General features: G+C 33.5%; 1 protein-coding gene across 1 annotated transcript in view; it reads right to left on the bottom strand.

The window, feature by feature from the left end:
- The window catches only part of LOC124354211 (SNF-related serine/threonine-protein kinase), a 60,840-nt gene that overhangs the window by 8,343 nt on the left and 32,836 nt on the right, over positions 1 to 19,661 (bottom strand). Inside the window, exons 4-10 of the mRNA XM_046804497.1 lie at positions 18,509 to 18,618; positions 16,443 to 16,584; positions 15,195 to 15,401; positions 13,997 to 14,101; positions 2,998 to 3,289; positions 662 to 1,330; positions 264 to 432 (exon numbers count right to left, since the gene is read on the bottom strand). Coding sequence (XP_046660453.1) covers positions 277 to 432; positions 662 to 1,330; positions 2,998 to 3,289; positions 13,997 to 14,101; positions 15,195 to 15,401; positions 16,443 to 16,584; positions 18,509 to 18,618 — 1,681 coding nt within the window. The 3' untranslated portion in view covers positions 264 to 276. The remainder of the gene's footprint in view (positions 1 to 263; positions 433 to 661; positions 1,331 to 2,997; positions 3,290 to 13,996; positions 14,102 to 15,194; positions 15,402 to 16,442; positions 16,585 to 18,508; positions 18,619 to 19,661) is intronic.

The following is a 19,661-nucleotide window of genomic DNA, read 5'->3' on the forward strand; positions in this document are numbered from 1 at the left end:
ATTTCCGACCTTACCACTGGCAAATAACATTTTGAGTAAAAAAGTCTAACCTTCCCACCGCTTGTAGGGTTAATGAAAATTAACTCAAAACTATTTTAACTCCAAAGATTTTTACTACAACTTGTATTAGTTTTTCTCCATAAATTTATTCTAAAGTTATATTTCTATGTAAACTAACCAATTAGTTTTGTACAGCCAAGAATTCTAATATGAAGCCAGAGCAGAATTTTTACACAATGAATTCTCAACAATACGACACTAACCATTAATGTTATGTCAGCAGAGGTTGCAGCACTTGTCCTGCTCTCCCGTGTGGAGGTGACACATGCCAATGGATGCAGCCACAGCAACAGCCGCAGACCCAAGGTTCTGGTTGATATCCTTGCCTCCAGTCTTGTACAGTCTTCCTCGTCCCCACAGTGGCAAGCACAGCTGCAACACACGATAATTACTGCTGAGGCTAGAACACCAGTTGTCCTCCAGCAAGAGTTAAATACTCTATCTAGTGAGTTGTAATACTACATATTACAAGTTAACCAGCACTTTTTTACTTGTATTCTTTGATATTTAATCACCTCTCAGATGATCATTATAACTACAATAATGGAATCTCTTTACATGGTAGGTAAAACTAAGAGGTATTTAGAACTAGATATTATACCTTCCTCTGCAGGCTGAGGTATCGACCGATCAGGGCATTGCGCTTCGACTGGTGTTTCCGCACCTCAGTGGAGTCTGAAGCCTTCACAGGGCTCGGAGGGAGTTTAGGAGAGGCAGGGGGGTCCGCCTCTTGCACCTCTGTAATCCTGTTCAGACTCTGGCTCTCTCTTAGCCGGGTCTCGCCTGCCCGTCGCCGGTGTCGACCATTCAGACACTGTCTGTGCCCCTGAGTAGAACTGCCCTGAGTACCACCAGCTCCACCGAGTCCCTTGCTCTGTGATGGAAAGTTTCCAGTTCCTCCTGTGGACCCGCCTCCAGGAGGTGGAGCTCCTCCAGTACCTCCTGATCCTCCGCTCCCTCCAGGATCTTGAGGATCTCTCCCACGGTGTAATGACTTTGTACTTCCTCGCTTCTTTCTTCCCTCCGAGTCTTCATCGCTGGCATCTGAAGAACTACATGAGGCTGTACGTGTCTTACGAAACTTTGTTCTTCTCTGTTCATATGCAGTGAAGCGTGGTGTGCCACTGGGCTTGGCAGAACCTTCCTCCGATATCTCGCCCAGACCAATCTGTGGGGAACTGAGGGCAGTTGGGAGGGGGGCAGGAAGTGTTTTGACTGGGCGGACCGGAGCATGGCTTCCAGAGTGCAGAGGGCTAGGGACTGTTGATGCCTGCACAACAAAATCATTATCTTTCATTATTATTCTAACAATGATTTAACCTAAAAAATTACAACAATACAATAAGACTAATTCTTTAAAATGTATTTTGTTTTCAATACACTATTTTCTAATATATCTGAAATTTTGTGGTAGTATTTTTTAACCCAATACTACCTTTTGAGCCTAATAACGAACTGAAGTGTAGTATTTGCTTCCGTTATGTTTTATATTATGAAGTGAAATTAAAATAGCAATAAATATGTTATTTACATATTTCTAATAGATTAAAATATCAGTAACAGGTGGTTATTTCAATGATATGTTTGTGGTAAATGTGAACAAAGCGTATAAGTAATTTATACAGTATGCAAGATCATTTATGTAAATCAAAAACAAAATCGGACCCAGAACCGATCCCTGTGGGACTCCGTGCTCAATTTCCCTAAAATAACTCAAAAATCCATTTATTCTAACCCTCTACTTTCTGGATTTTAAATAGCTGCAAAATCAGTCATACACAACACTTCTAATTCCACAATTATACATTATATTTAATAATATTTCATGACTTACAATATCAAAGGCTTGCTTTATATCCAAATATATCCCACTTACTTTTTATTATCATTCATCCCATCCTCTACCTTGCTCATAAATGTAACAATGCTGATTCACTAAACCTGCTTCTGAACCCAAACTGATTATTACTTAAGAACCCAGTTTTTGAAAGATATTTAACAAGTCTCCGTTTTTCGACTTTTTCAAATCTTTTGGAAAAAGGTCGAGAGATGGGTTACAGGACTATAGTTGCTGGGTAGTTGGGCCTTTTTTATGTAAAGGAACCACAACTGCTTCCTTCAATTGATTTGGAAAAATGACTCTTGTTAAACTTAAATGTATTAAAAATAAAAGAATGTTTGAAATCTTTGGAAATATATTTTTAATTAGGTTAGTACTTAAACCAATTCCAGGAGATTTAATATTTTTCAATGAAACTTTTCCAGCTTATACATTAAAACAAGTTCAAAGAACATAGGCGATAACTCAATTTTGTTCTTTAAAAAATGTATATGTTGAAGTTATCAACATAGTTTTCCTCTAAAGAAATCAAATCTCTAATAACCTCCAAAAAATATGTATTAAACTCATTGGCTACAATGAAAGGATCTCGTTCAATAACATTATTTATTTCAAGCGCATATATTTCTCTCCCTTTAGCCGCTTGACCAGTAAATTCATTTACAACTTTACACGTCGTTTTACTGTTGCCTTTGGAATTTTAAGACAATTCCCTGGAATAATTTTGTTTTGTTTGATTTATATCAAACTGCAGGATATTTTTGTACCGTACGAAGATTTTTCTTAATGATTCATTGTTTGGATTTCGCTTTGCTATTTTAAATAAATATTAAGTTTGATTCTTTTAATTAGTTTGTCTGTTACTCACAGTTTAATCTTTTTCATTCCTCTATTTATGTGTGTTGTTTTCACATAACATTGTTCAAGATACATTTTTAAAATATTTACAAAAATGTCATAAGCAAGAGACACGTCAAGGCAGTTGTAAACAACTGTTCAATCCGTATTACACTATGTGCAACCTCATCATCGTGTACTTAAAGCACTCACATTTTTTCCACAAAAGGAAAACATGAAAATATTAAATTTATACTAACCTCTGAAATGATGTTCACCGGTACAGTGACCGCCTCCCGGCGCAACTCCTGCACAGCCAGATGCAGCTTCCCTTCACTGCGACTGCCTCTTCGGTTGAGTGATGACCGACTGCTGCAGCTGCCTCGGTCCTCCTCATCATCCTCTTCTTCTGTGACTATGGAACACTTGCGAGCCCTCTCACCTGGGGACCGTGTTGCACCCAACAGTGTGGCAGTCATTGTGGCTCCACTAGACCCCAGAGTGGCTGCTGCGCCATCACATGAGTCCACCCGCACACTCGGTGGTATTTTGCTGCAACCAAAATATAAGAATAACTTTCCTCATTAGAATCTAAAGTGATGACATTGAATACATAGAACTTAAGGTCAATTACAAAAGCAAGCAATGAACACTATCCACTTAAAGAATTAGTACCAAATTTGTAAAACATTTATACCCTTAGTCTGTCATAAATAAGTGCAAAAGAAACAATAGGAAAAACCTTGTCAGAAGAAGAAAGAAAGAAAAATGTACATATCAATCCTTTATCAGAGTGGTGCTGGGATTATCGGAGAAAATGAACAAATAGGGAAAAATATCACATTAGAACTCCCTTTAGAACACAAAACACTCTTAAACAGAGAAGATTTCATATTCTTATAAATATGAATCCAAAAAATTGCACACAGAACTCAAAAAACTGTGTTTAAAATATAAAATTTTCTTTTAGTTATAAAAAAAAAAACCACTAAATGTGACAATTAAAAACGTAGAAAATACAAAAAAAATCAAGAGGATAAGTCTAAAATAGCACAACACTGCTGGTCTGAAAATCATCACATGAAATGGAATGAAGCCTCAAAACACAGAAAGGAGAAATTTGTTAAACGTAAACTTATTGAGGGTTCATACAAAAAATTAGCAGACGAACCACTAAGTCAATCTTAAGTTGAGGATAGGCCACTTTTGGCTACCAGTATTAAAAAAGAATTAGCTAGGAAACTTAAAAATAGTTTAACAATCAAACAAACCTCAACCAAAATTTCATACACATGACATTGAGGTCAGGGACAAAAACATAAGGCCAAAGGTGGCTCCCTTTACAACTCCATGTCCCCACCATCGCCTTTCTGGTCTCTTTGTTTCAGATGACGAGTTGTGATAGCAAAGGAAATGCCGATATTGAGTTCTTCATCATTGTTTCACCTTTGTTAGTTCTGTTGTGACATATTTGTGCTCTTGGTTCCTGTGCAGTGACATGTGGGTTCATTTTCACTAGTCTTGATTTAATGCAGTACATCACATATAATTTAATAATTATATTAACTTTAAGTGGCAGTCCATTGCCACATTTTTAAGTTTTTTAATGACAGTCTTTTGTACACCTGAATAAAAGGGTAGATTTCAATCCTCAAAACATAGTGTTATACTTTTTGGTAACAAATAATTATGGCAAATGTACAAAATCCTATTATACTTTCAAACTTTCCATTGTCTATAACAAACTTTAAGCTAGGAATTAAGAATTAAATTTCTACTTATTATTTGATTTAAAAAATTATGTATCAATTAATTTACAAAGCTATTTTCTAGGCTTGTATTTCTAACACTTTTCTATAACTATCTGAAGACTTATTGGTGCGATTCTATATTTATTCAAAATTGTTTACTGCAAGTATTTATTTTTTACATAACATTAAATTTTTAATTCAACATTACAAACTAAAACAAGTTAAAAATCTGCACTTTATAACTTTTAATGACTAACAAAGATAAGCGGTTTCCCTATTTTAAAGTACTGCTCTATAATCTTTGGGTAAAAAACACTCATCGCAGGAGAGCAAAGTGAGGAACCCTTAAAGATAGCAGAACATTTTAACAAGTTCTTTACAACAGTGGCAGAAAATACTTTAAAAGCCAATAACCCCCCAAGAACTGTTGGTACAGGTGTTTTTCAGCACAACTCGAGGAGCAAACTTGTTTCTTTCAAACCTACAACGAGTGAAGAAGTCAGGATTATCATCCAAGTAATGAAATCTTCAATGTCAGCTGGTGTAGATGATATCTCCTCAAGACTTCTGAAGCTCTGCAAGGAAGAGTTGTGTGCTCCCTTGAAGGACATCATAAACAAATCGCTTTTTCAAGGAGTCTTTCCAAATAAACTAAAAACTGCCAAAGTAATTCCTCTGCATAAACAAGGTCAAAGATGAAATAACCAATTTTAGACCCATATCACTTATCCCAACGGTATCTAAAGTCATAGAAAAAGTTGTGCTAATAAGACTAATTGAACATCTTGAGTTTAACAAGCTCCTACCAGAGAGACAACACGGCTTCATCTCTGGAAAATCCACTACAACTGGGCTTGTTGACCTGATTGAGTTTGTTATCGATAGCTTTGAGTCTGGAAACTCTGTTGTTAGTACCTTTCTAGACTTAAGCAAGGCTTTCGATTGTCTTGACCACAGCCTAATACTGAAGAAGCTTGATTCTCTGGGAATATGGGGAACACCTCTCAAATGGTTCACAAGCTATTTGTGTAACAGAAGACAGATTGTTGAAATCAAACATGTTATTGAAGGGTCAGTAAAGAGAGTGGCTTCAGAACCTAGGGGTGTATCACGGGGCGTGCCCCAGGGATCCGTCCTGGGACCCGTTCTATTCATCTTATTTGTTTCAGACTTGCAAAGTACTTAGAAGCTTACTGCTATCCCATCATGTATGCTGATGACACGGCCTTACTCACTACCAGCAGGTCTGCAGAAGAACTGGAAATAAATGCATACATATCTCTAAGTATGGCACAAGACTATTGTGAAAAGTACAAAACAAAAAATTAAAACTAAAACACTAACAACCTAACAAACTAAAATTAAAACACTTTTACCTTGTGTTCAATGAAACAAAAACAAAGCAGATGAACCTGGGACGACTAAAAGATAGGGTATCAGGACCTCCTAATATAATAATGACTGACTCACTAAAACACCTGGGAATGATTCTGGATAGCTGTCTTTCATGGACTCTGCATGTTGACTACTTGTGCCAAAAACTAAGCACGACAACATTTGTTCTGAAAAGGGTAAAGGCCACCAGTACAGATGAAGCTATGACCACCGCTTACTATGCTCTGTTTGAGAGTCACCTACGATATGGTGTGGTACTGTGGGGCAGTACATCTAGTACAAATATTCAACAAGTTCTTGTCCTGCAAAAGCGTGCCCTAAGGACTATGGTGGGTCTATTGCCGCATGAAAGCTGCAGACAGGTGTTCAAGGATCGTGGAATCCTGACAGTAACGGCTATCTATATTCTGGAGGTAATTCTTCACGCCACAAAGAAAAACTTGAAGAAGCTTGGAGACTTTCGAGGGCATGCAACTAGAAACGCACAGGATTACATCCTCCCACTACACAGGATGGAACTCTTTACGAAGAAACCATCATATGCCGGCGCAAAGCTCTTCAACTTGCTTCTTTTTGAAATCAAGAGAGGAGACAACAACACTCTAAAAAGAAGACTGCGAAACTGGCTGCTTGAAGAAACCATCTATACCCTCAATGAATTCATTGACCGCTGCAGGAACTATAGGACCACCTAGGAAGAACTGCACACAATTGATAAATAAACCAATTTTTGACTTATTGTTAAATCCTTTAACTTTATTTGTAAACATGATTGTAAATTCTGTGACTCTATTACATTTCTTAAAGAAATTGTTAATAAAGATTTTTGACTTAACTTGACTTGACTCACCTGAAATTTAACAGAATTGTAATAAATATATACAATACACATTTACACAATACACTTATAACTAAAATGAATCTACTTATATTTCATACATACAATGTTACTGAACAAAATATAATAAACTTTATTCTATTACTTTATTATAATTTGTTTTATTTTTTACAGCCTACAAATGGGCCGAAACAGGCTTCTGAGTATTTTATGGACAAACGGAAGGTTGACTGCAGCAGATGCATTAGAGTGCCCACTCATCATTCATTATGAGCCATATTGCTAAACAGTTATTGTATGGTAGTTTAATACAGTGACTGCAGCAAACGCATTAGAGCATGCTAGCTGTTACAGTACTCAAGATCTCGGTACAGAACCGCAGTGACTGTAAGTTACTGTGTTTGTAGATTAATAACATACATTTTCCATATCACCAATATTAGTAATAGTTTTCTAAGTATTTATGTATTTAATTAGAATCATTGTTGCATCTTCAAATTTACTCATTTAATGACAACTGTCATAACAAACAATAATCACGTACATATTACGTATTAAAATTTTTTCTCTGTTTAACAATTCATAACTTTGTCTTTATCAAACAATTGACTAACAAAATCAAAATGTGCAATATTAGAAAATTACTGGGAATTTAAAAATAAGCATAGCAAAGCATAAACAAAACATAAACAAGGCATAGTAAAAGAAATTCCTGAAATCGTCACTTACACTCAAGTATAGGTTCATCAGAGGGGAAATTTTCTTCCAGTGGTTGGTAAAGCTAGCTAGGGAAAGTGCCAAGTTGTCTGTCAATCTTTCCATTACTCCAATCAAAATATCTAAGTCTCTCCTCAAAAATATGTATGTTTATGAGTTGAATTTTTTAATGTTATTCAGACCAGCCTGTGAACATAAATCCCTTTTGTGCTTGTGTAAGAGTAAATAATTTTGGAATGGTCATTGTACACACATGAAAATTAACATCATGCCGGAATCATGCACTGCAAATAACAATGATGACTACCAAGATCATTGGACTCTATCAAATGACTATAGAGAGATTCTTGGTTTCCTCGTAACTAATATTTCACGTGGAAGTTTTCACAGTATTCTTCATGATGGTCTAAAAATGCATGGTTTAGAAATGCATTTTTTATACATATTTTCAAAAATGTTGCCCTGAATAAATAGTAAATGGGAAAAAACATAGCAACAAGGATAAACACATCATTTTTTCACAAACAACTTAGAGATTTTGATGGCAGTAACAGAAAAATGCTGGATGGCTTAGCATCTTCACCAGCAGTGCTTCCAACTCTAGGAGGAACTCCCACAGGAAAACTTTGCTCTTAAAAATAATTTACGATTCCAGAAGAAAAAAAATCAAAGAATGTATGTAGTCTCAGGGAACTCTGTGAACACCTTAGTTTTCTTGATTTGATGTTAATAATTTATTGCTGTAAAAAAGTATCTCTATGTATTAAAATCTACTTGAAAGATATGAATAAAATAATATAAATTTACCCCTCCAATACCAACTGATTCAGTTTTTCAGTAGAAGACTATGTGAAATGAAAGGAACGTCTTAGGAAGAGCAATAAAAATACCAAGATCTATTGAACTTATTGATTCAGTAAAATCAACTAAGACAGTAAGATTTATTTTTTATAAAGCCATGTTGTTCCTTACCAAATAGTTCAGTGACTTCTAGATATTTTACCAATCTATACATTTTTGTATACAATTTTTATAGAGAGGGAATCTTTTTATGCATTGGGACGTCTTTTTAAAGTATTTTTCCGTATTTTCAATTCTGAAAGCAAAATACCTATTATAAAAGAGAAATTGGTTTAGTGTACCATAGGTCTGGAGAGGAGGATTTATAGCAATATTCACTAATGTTATCTGAACTTCATCTTAACCACCTCACCATATATTTCTAAGATGGAGGATGATTTAAAAGGATAACCAAAAAACTGGACTATCACAATGTGTGCACGAGGAGGAGGTACCAATAGTGTTTATGGAAAACACATGTTGAGAGTGCTGAGCAGTTTCTTCTTCTATGCGAGGAAAATAAGGAGATTAACGTACTCCATGGTTACAGGCAGTGAAACATGGGTGATTAATTTTCCTCATAAAACAAGCACCAATCACGTGAATGGAGCCACTTAATTTCTTCAAACCAACAAAACTGATGGTTATCGTAACACAAAAGGGAAACTCTTCTGGATGAAATAGAACTGGCAGAGGAAAAGACTGACCAAAGGTCTGAAGCTTCTTTACAGCAAGGCTTGACCCCAAGTATTTCATAAAACACAGTACTGCAAACGGAATTTGGCTCGACTCCCAAGCTCTATCCCCCAAAGTCCGGACCCAGCCCCAAGTGGTTACATTAAAGGAAAACTTGAGTTGCCTATAGTTCATGAATAAGGATAAAGTGGAAGAAGTTATTTGATTTCTGGAAGGATTGGCAGAAGAATTTTAAGACATGGTTACAAAGAAAGGAGCATCATCTGCAATAATGCTTGGGTAGAAATGGTGATTATGCAGAAATAAAATACATCATAAGTCTCAAACTTATTAAGTTATAGTTTTAAAACAATGATTATTGAAATATACAATACTTGCCTATATTTGAAAATATGGAAACTTTATTTTACAACTGCTCCGTGTAGTTAACTGCCAAAATTCTAGGACTAGTAAGATTCTTGATTGATATACACATTATTATACTTGGTATAAAATTGTATTATTCCACATACTCGCAGAAATCAATGATATCAAAATTTATCAGTTGTTTATTTTACTTTAAGTAAATTCCTCTCACAAACATTTGCAAAAGTAGTTCAGTTTCAGATCAGGAGTAAATTTTAGTAATTCAATTCCTATGCACACTTTCTCACATATAAATACTATAAAAACAACAAAAAAAACATCACAAAGTAAATATTATGACAGAAGATAATTATTTTAAATTCAGTTTAATTATTTCTTTTGACCTTCTTGAGTGTACATAATGCTTTACCCCTGAAATCTGATCACCAATACAATGTAATTTGCATTTGAACCAAGCGACATGTCAAAGCGACGCTTAGACATAAACAGAACACACACACAACCTGTTCTGTACAGTTGACTGTTATGGATTTTCTACGGCTCTCGCTTTGTTGGTGTCACTGCAATCATAATTCTCAGCATCAAGAGGAATTGCTGTCACCTCTTGTACTAAGGAGTAATTCCCAATCTCAAGATTGCTGTTAGACAAGATAACATCATAACTTCTATAATATCCTATAATATGCAAAAAAACTTAACACTTTCACTGCCGACAGAATCATTTAACGTCTCCTATGGATTTCTATATACTGTCGACTTTTACAGTAATAAAAATGCATTTAAACATATTTGGACTTCTACATTGATAGTCATTTACTATTTATATGTTCTTATTTCTTACTCTATGGATTACGATCTATGAATTGTTGTTGGCAGTCATCTGGAATATTGAAAAAAAGTTGTTTTAATGAGTGTGTCGTCCGGTTATGGTTGTTCTACTAATTCGTCGTCTGCATTGTTATTGTTTTGCTTGATATTACTTTAGTTTACAACAATTGTTTTGTGAGTAAATACAATGAATCGTGATAGTATTGAAGACAATCAAGTGTTAGAAGAGTTACTCAGATTTTCAAGTGAAAGTGAAGATCCCGATTTTATTACCAATGGACTTCTTGAAGATGCAAGTAATTTTTTGACGTAGTTTTTTTTACTCAAATAACAAATATAACCAAATTGTAATAACAACTTATATTATCCTTTTTGATAACTAAGAAACAATCAGGTAAGGCTGCAAGAAGAGATACTTCCTATCAGAGTAGCGAGTGGAAAATTGCCATTTGCAAAGAACCATGTTTCAAGACTTTACATACTTAAAAAAATATTTTAAATAAGAAGAATATTTCAATTGTAAACATGTGAAGCTATAGTGATAGCTATAGCTATAGCTATAGTGAAGCTATAGTTATCAATGCTTAACCCTTTCCATCCCAGACACTTTTTTTAAATTTGTTCCAAAAATCCTAAGTATTTTTACTAATGACATACCCAAAAATCCCAGGCTCTTTTAGTTAATTTTGTCGTGTTTTACTAGAAAAACCATAAAAAATTTATTTATGAAGCAAATTTATTAGTTTAAGTGTTAATAGCTTCCTAAACATGTTATATATACTATAAAATAAAATATAAAAGAACATGCAAATATTTACAATAACCTTTTTTAATAATATGTACTTACCAAAAAATATTTTGAGGATTTTTTTACTTTGTTGCGTTGTGTGGATGGGCATCAAAAAATTATTTAACCAAGATTGATAACACTTGACAAAACCATATTTAACAGTTTTCAAAAAAATCCATACTTCACACTGATATGTTGAGAAATAAAAAAGTTCTGGATTTTTTTTAAATCACTGTAGTTTAGAGTTTTCCCCAGTTATAACAACAATATGGCATATCATGTTCCACTTCTACATAACATATAGTTCTAACCAAATATATTGAATGTCAATAGGCAAACAATGAACTATTTCATATTTTTAACTAAAAAAAACTCCTAATTCTAACAAAATAAAAAACTAAAAATTACCATCCGTCAATAAAATTTTGTTTTTGTTTACAAACATCTATGGAAAGGATAACATTTAGTGTGCAGGCCCTTTTTGCAGTTAACACACATAAAAGTAGACTTTTTTCTTTTCCCTCCACTTCTTGTACTTTCTGCACTGCACACACAGCAGTTTTTGTCTTTATTTTCTGGTATTTTTTCAAAAAATGATTTTGTACCACCGTTGTTTGCATTACTGGCTTCATTTTGATGAGTACCTAGGCCTACTCCTCTCACATGTGCCCATTCATCAACCAAGTTTGATATGTATTGAATGAAGCCTACTTACAGGATTATCTGTGTTGTTTTTGTACAATGTATATAAATTTAAGACCATTCTAGAAATTATATTAAATGTAAGTTTCTTCCAAAATTTGATGGTTTTCCTTTCATTGAAATAATGATATGCATCTGATCATTTCTATCAATCCCTCCCATAAAGTCATTGTAATCCCTTATCATTTTTGGTTTACTTGTAATACTTATGTTATTACCCCTCTCAACAACAAGCTGGAATGAAACCCAACAAATACTGCTGATAAAATTCAACACAGTTGATGACGCAACACAAAGAGAAAGAAGTAAATAAGTTGTTGTGCAGTAATAAAACATTGTAGCGTAATAAATCGATGTTTTTATAACGGTATATGTTATTCCGAACATTTATATATAATTTATATAAATATTACGAGTTAATAAACATTAAAAAAAAAATTTTTTCTTAACGTCCGGAAAACCGGACGCCGGGATTTTTGCGATGTTTTTCGAACGTCCGAAAACCCGGACGCGGGGATTTTTGCGATGTTTTTCGAACGTCCGGGAAACCGGACGCTGGGACGGAAAGGGTTAATACAGTAAATAATAATGAGGAATATATTTATGTTATAGACTAGTACATAGTGATGTATTTTGGTCAATTTTTATTTCTTTTAACCTTATGTTTTTTAGTTTTAAAACAAAACTTTCTGTTTGAAAATATTTATACATGAGCATTTATGTAGAAAGAGGAAGAACTCAGCTTTAAAAAATGTAAGTCCAATGGTTCTGTTGTAATTGGTTAAAAATTTATAATTATTTAAAAGATATTAAAGAGTACAAAAGTTGTCAAAAACAGGAGATGGCAGTGAAAGTGTTAACTCAACATTAAATACATTGGAAACTATACACAATATGCCTATTTGTAGTTCATTACTGCTTGAAAGTGAATAAATTTCCTCATCCCTTCATTTAAAGTTGGAAATGTTCTCTACGTGTTCAAAGAACATTATCCACTTAAACTTATATGATTCATCATTTAGTACTAAATTTATATTCCATATAATTTTTCATTCAATGATTTAGTGAAATTTAAATAACAGCAATAACAGATTGTCAGCTGTGTGTGTGGATTTGCTTAGAATCCACAACTCCTGCCAAACACTATTTTAAAACAATGTGGAAGGAATAAAGGAGCAGGCATGGTACTTTCAGTCCTGTTAACTGTCAAATGTGTTATAAATTTTCATAATAGTTATAAATCTGTTATACGAAATTTAAAAATGTATCTGGTTTATAGTTTTTAAGAAAAACTATATGTGAAAATACTAAACAGTATCTGTACAAGTAACTGGACACTTTCGAATAATTTCTATTACGATCCATAGATTTGCTTTTGACTAAGGAACAATGTCATAAAATATCAATAGTCACTAAGCAGTGCTATACATTAATATTCAATAGTGTGTTTCTAAGGGTTAATCTCACAATAAAAATGAATGTAAGGCCTACAAATTTAAAAAGAAAATACAATAAAAACTCAATAAGTAAGTACTATGAAAATAACAACTGTGTTTTTATTTACCACTGCCAATCTAATTTTTATGTTAAATAAGATACAAAAACATAAAAAGGGCTCTTTTGTACACTTTAAATCAATTTAGTCACAGTCATCAACTTTAGGAAATACAAATATTCATATATCATAATATGTAGGTTACATTGAATATATCCTAAAATAATCTAATTTAAATAAGTTATTAATTAGCGTATGATCTTGATTTCATGCTCTGTATGCAAGTTTAAAACCTTAAATATAAATAAAAGGTTGCAAAAATGTTTTTACCCCCATTTTACATCTGTATCAGAGTTTAAAACTCTCCTACTAAATATCTAGCCAGTATTAGGCATTAGCAGATTACACGAGAAATGAAATCATAATGGTTGGAATTATTAAATCTATTTATTATCCTTGTGAAAATTCAAGAAAATTATCTGTGTGCCACCTCCTTTATAATAATAATAACAATAGTGTTATATAATAATAAACAATACTGTAATTAAAGCTTAAAATTTATTACATGAAAAAAAATCAGTAACAGAAACACTGATGACTACAAAAATCCTCATATTGTAATTTAAGTAAGTTACTTCAAATAAATTTCAATAAAAAAGGTTAAAAACGCCAATTTGCACATAATGTGCATGGATGTCTCTTCAAATTAAGTTTCAATACAGTGATGATGGATGAATTTGAAAATCAACCAGAGATTCTTTGTAGGGACTTCATTTATGTAATTCTCCAGAGTTAGTAACACCTTTGTGGTTTACTTCAATCAAAACTAGCAGATACTCACCCTGGTGTCTTGAGTGCCTGTTTGGGTTCTAGTGCCCGCAGTTTGCGTTCTGCCAGAAGAAAATATGTTGCTGTTATGTGGTTGTACTCATTCTTGTCCAATGCTCTGAAAACATAAAAATTACCAGCAATAAGTTTTTTCTCTCATAGTACTATTGTTATTTTTTTTAGTAAATAAAGTTTGAATTAAAACTACCAATTACATATTTAAATAAAATTAACACGTACACTGCACTTGCTACGTAAATTTCTCATGGTGATACTATGCACGGACGACCATCACTTTAGAATGTGTACAGGGAAGGTGATGATTCCTTTGTTGGTTTGGTGACACTGATTTATTTTCTACACTGATGCCATAATTAATTTGTCGTCAGATATGTGAACAGGTGATGGGAGAAATCTACTAGTATGTAAATAGATAACTGCTATATTTATTTTGTAACACAAGTTTCAATAAAGAGATTGAAACATTTTGGGATTCGATTGTAAGGGTTTAAAATATATCACAATGTTTTCTGCAACGGTTGTTTATTTAGAGTTGAAATTATCAGTTAATGTTGTTAACCGGCCCACAGATCAACCCATGTACCCATGTTGAAACGCGTACTGTTGGCTACATGTTGTTGGCTGGTTACGATCCCTACCTCATGGTGGAGGGGATATAGGGGTGAATAGAGGACACAGCCTGGCTTGCAGGAGCAGTCATTCCGCGATGAGTGTTAGACCATTTGGGGCATAATAGAGTGGCGTTATAGGGACAGGAGTTAATCATAGTGGTCACAAAAGTGACAAGACTGGCTCTGTCTCTGAAGATTATTTCCATAAATCTTGTACTAAAAAAAAGGACTTAAGGTAGAAAAATTAAAATTCATGTATTTAAAATTTACAAGGATTAAAATCTAAGTGGATTATTAAGTCTTAATACACTATAATTCAAGGAAATACCAAAACCCAAGATTTTAACAAGACCAGTAGAAGTGCCAAGCTGTCTAAGATGTTGAACTATGGATCTAAACTAGAGGTAGTACAGGTTCAAATCCTGTCTATAATTGCAGCACTTTTTATCAGTTCCATTGATCTTGTACTGTCCCCCCTTATTCTGCTTGATAAGATCCTTGCACAGATCATTGTCCCATGAGAACAGGTAGAATAAAGCTTAAAAGAGAATCGGCCTCTCCCTTTACAAAAGTACTCACTCCAATATCTCCTCCTTGGTGGCGATCTTGCCGTTGACCATCTTCTGCACAATGAGTGTGTGATCGTCCTCAGTAAGCTGTTGCCGTGAGACCAAAGGCAAAGAGAGATCTGTCTGAGTGTCCACCTCCTCCAACCAGGGATCATTAGCTATCTCCTCCAGTGTAGCCCTCTTCTCTGGCTCTCGCACCAACATTCGACCAATCAGCCTACAAATACAACTTGTTTATATTTATTCCTCTACCATATTAACGAATTAAAAAATAAATTAACTGCAACAACTGAAGAAATTCTTAGCATACTCTCTCCCCATTCCCAATGAAAATACACATTTATATACAATATATTAAATTTATATATTAAGATATAGCTAATCATAGAGTTAAAATTAACAATTTTATGTTTTTAACTGACTGTTTTAGAAAGAGTACTTTTTTGGTAACCTTGGTTGAAAATTTGGATTTTCTAAAAATTTTAACAAGGTAACAGTAAAAAGAAAATTTATGAAACTGTACAACTTTTGACATTATAGACCATCTGTTTTAGAAAGAGTACTTTTTTGGTAACCTTGGTTGAAAATTTGGATTTTTTAAAATTTTTAACAAGGTAACAGTAAAAAGAAAATCTATGAAACTGTACAAATTTCGACATTTTACACCACCCTGTATACAAGAAGCGAAACAAATCAAAACTTTTTTCCAAAATTATCAACTTTGAACAGCTTAATATACCTTACCATTTGAAGTTTATAGAAGTATACAGTTGAACCGTTATAAATGAATACATTTACAAACATCATTTTGTATTAATTGTAATTAAATAAGGTCGTTTTTACAAAAAAATGTATATGGTTATAACAATGTTTGGCAAGGTTTCAAGATTACGGACTTTCTAAATGTTTGAAAGTGTGAACATGCCAACATCGAGGGTTGATGTCCTATCAGTGTTGAGTGAATCAAACATCTAAACCCTCATGTGAAATCTACTTTCCTTACGACTGAACCAGCAATGATATTTTACAAAAATTTAAAAAAATTAAAGTTTTAGTTAAAAGAAAATAAAACCCACTGAGAGTTTAAGCTTACCATCAATATCGTCAGAAAAATACCTGTTTCTACTTTCTGACTTGTATTTGTCTTTATAATAAAGCTGTTTTGATATTAAACAATGAAATTTGTATCATACTGCATGACACAATGGTGAGAATGAGCAACAGAAAACCAGAAACGACATGTTCTGACGAAACTCACATTCTGCAAGGCTGTGAGACGTGAGGCGGCACTGTATACTTGCAGTCCATGATCATTGTGAGTGTCTCACTGTCATTGGCTTCTTGAAACGGGGCCTGCCCGCAGACTAGCATATACAGGATCACTCCTAGTGACCAGACATCTGGACACAGAAGTACAGTTATATTTAGTGCCATTCTGTGCAATAGTAGTATTCTATTGGTAGTACTGTTGGCAACTGTATTATCTTATATAAAGTAAAACTATTTTACATATATAAACAAATGTTTATGTGCTCTGTACAATAAAAATCAGTACTTGATTTTGAAGTTTTCATAGAGTTTGTCACGAAGAAAAGCAAACATTTAACACTTTATAATTAGCTGTACAGCATTAAAACTAGTGATTTGCAGTATTTGAAAGACAAATTCCCAGAAATATGGCTGAATAACTGGTGTCTGGGAAGCACAATATGTAATATAAAACAGTAATTGATAACATTACAACTTGATAACATGATTATAAAGCACTTTTATATAGCATAACTACATAAATATCAGTCTCAAGACAATTTGTTCTAATAGTTTCAGTCCAGGTTCATTTAATCCTTGGAATGGAGATCTAGGTGAAATCTTTCGCTTGTCTTATCTCACTAACAAAGCATTTCCAGTCATGTTTATATGAACTTTTTGTCTTGTTTTTAGGTCTAGAATCATCTGTAAACATGTTTTCCTTTCCTCCCAGACCACCCTGTATATAAGGTAGGTGTATGCTATGTATCATGTAACAGGGTTTTTTTCAGAGGATTCAACATTTTGAGGTCTGCAGGGATATAAATTAACACTTTAACCGTACCATTATTTTCAATTAACTAACATTGTCATCCAGTATCTCAGACCAGAAATAAATTTTGGTATCCATTTCAGTTATCTTTTTGACCTGAATCTCAAGATTTAATTCACTGTAAGATACAATATATGTATGTATTAATTAAAATTTGGCATTACAGAGGTTTAACATTTTGTAAATTGTACCATTTTATGAATAATTTGCGTATATGAGTATGGAATGGAAAATAAAAGTGTTTTCTGCCAAAACAACCACTTGTTTATTTTTTAACAAATACTACCAAATATCAATATAAGTGATATAAAAATGTTACATGAGTGAAATGGAAAATTTCTTATCAACTTAACAACACTTTTATTAGTTCAAAATTCATATCTTTGTAGCACAAGAAGTGTACTCTTTCAAATTTTCCACTATATAATGAATGTCATCTTCAACTTCTATTGTTGGGATTCATCATCTACTACTACTTGTTACTAGTTTCATTTTCAGCATAAAAAACCACATAATGTGGATCTTGATCCAAATTGTCCACATCTTTGTCACTTTCTTCCGCTGTATTGTTGTAAAGGAGATGCAAAACATGACCACTGAAGTCTGTTTCATTTATTCTTAGATCCTGTGAATGAGCCATGTCAAACACAAAATAGATAGGGAACCGAAAAACAAAAACTATGTACAATAATAGTTACATTGATAGATACACCCACAAAACTTGAAACATACGGTAATACGTACCTGTTATCAGATGCCAGGAGTTACTTAACATTAAGCGTATCGTCCGGTACAGTACAGGAGACAGTAACGAAAACAATAAAATACTGCCAATTGAAAGCTCTAGGCCAAGTGAAGGATGGAAATAACTATTTGATGGGAGCTACTGAGCGGGTGAAAGCCATCAAACAATCAGGTGTGCCAATTTCACAGAGCCAAAATTCCCTTCCAGTCTCAGAAACCAGTGATACGGTTAAGTGTTAAGCTACTGAGTTTTTACACAGATATGATTTCAATTTACCAACTCACGACGTGTATTTCCCTGAAACCATTTACAATAAACCACAATTGTTTAATGCTCTCTGAATTAAGCTCATGCATTACTATTTTATAATGTAAAATTTTTAAAATCTTAAAACTTGAGAGATTTTTACTTACAAATAACTTTACATAGTTTATCAAATAGTTATAATAGATAAACATTTATACAATATTTGAATGAATGAATAAAAATGGTTACATACCGACAGCAGGAGCATCATAGGAGTCTCCCAACAGAATCTCAGGGGCAGAATAGGCGAGAGAGCCACAAGATGTCTCCAACTTCTGGCCAGGGCAGAATCTGTTGCTGAAACTGCGGGAAAAAAGATTTGAGACACTGACAGTTTGGAAAATATATACTATAGGTTACAGATGTCTGTTATAGTAAAGTGTACAAAAATAGCTTAAGTACAATGTTTTACGAACTGGTTGAGTCTCTTGTTTGTGTTGGCTATTTCTTGACATTCCTTGTAGGCGATTGGCTCAATCGCTACCAGTGAGTACCTTCTGCACTCTTTACACTCTTTGCTAATTAATGGTTGGCCCTTCAAGATTATATTTCTTATTGTGGTCGTCAAATGCTATGCTGTGTAGGCTAAAAACTAAAATCAGAAGAACATTGTAACTTTTATGTCTGTATTTAAATTTTGTTTTTTATATTATTTTTTGCTGTTCTTTCCTTTTATCTAAACAGATTTCTGTTCTGATACAATTGAATTATCCTATTATACTTTATATATTTACATAACATCCTATTTGTCAGTGGCCAGCTTTGCAAGCTAGACTGATTTGCATGTGAGGCACATTGTTGAGGAGACAATTCAACTTTGGTATTAAATTTACATTATATCAGTTTGCTGTACGTAAATAATTATTTGTCACATACTTATTGTACAGTATCAGATGCCAATCTCGGTTAATTTTAATTCGTTAATAGTAGTTCTGTGAAGTTTTACTTAGTCATTCAATTACTATTTCTGCTTTAAAGATCTTTTATGCTCTTATAGTGGAAGAGCTTGTAATTTAAAGACATGGTACAAGATTCTAGGCTTATCACATCTTGTATTTATGGCTCTCTGTCTTTATTACCAATCCTCATTGCTTTAGTGTGCACATAGACCATTTATTCCTTCTGACTTTTCCATTGATGCTTTGAGAACATCTTCTACAGGGTGTCCAGTAATGACCAAATCTAAAATTCAAGCACATTTCAAGGTTTTCAAGGCTCAAAATTATAAAATTCAAGGCTATAGTCGCGGTTTACTTTTGGCTCTTTATCGGTAACTAACAATTTTACAAGCCAAAATCAAGTCACGAAATAGTGTTTACTTTCCATGTAACAATAAAGATTTCTCA

This window comes from Homalodisca vitripennis, chromosome 2 (genome assembly GCF_021130785.1).
Source record: "Homalodisca vitripennis isolate AUS2020 chromosome 2, UT_GWSS_2.1, whole genome shotgun sequence".
In the NCBI taxonomy this organism is placed as follows: domain Eukaryota; kingdom Metazoa; phylum Arthropoda; class Insecta; order Hemiptera; family Cicadellidae; genus Homalodisca; species Homalodisca vitripennis.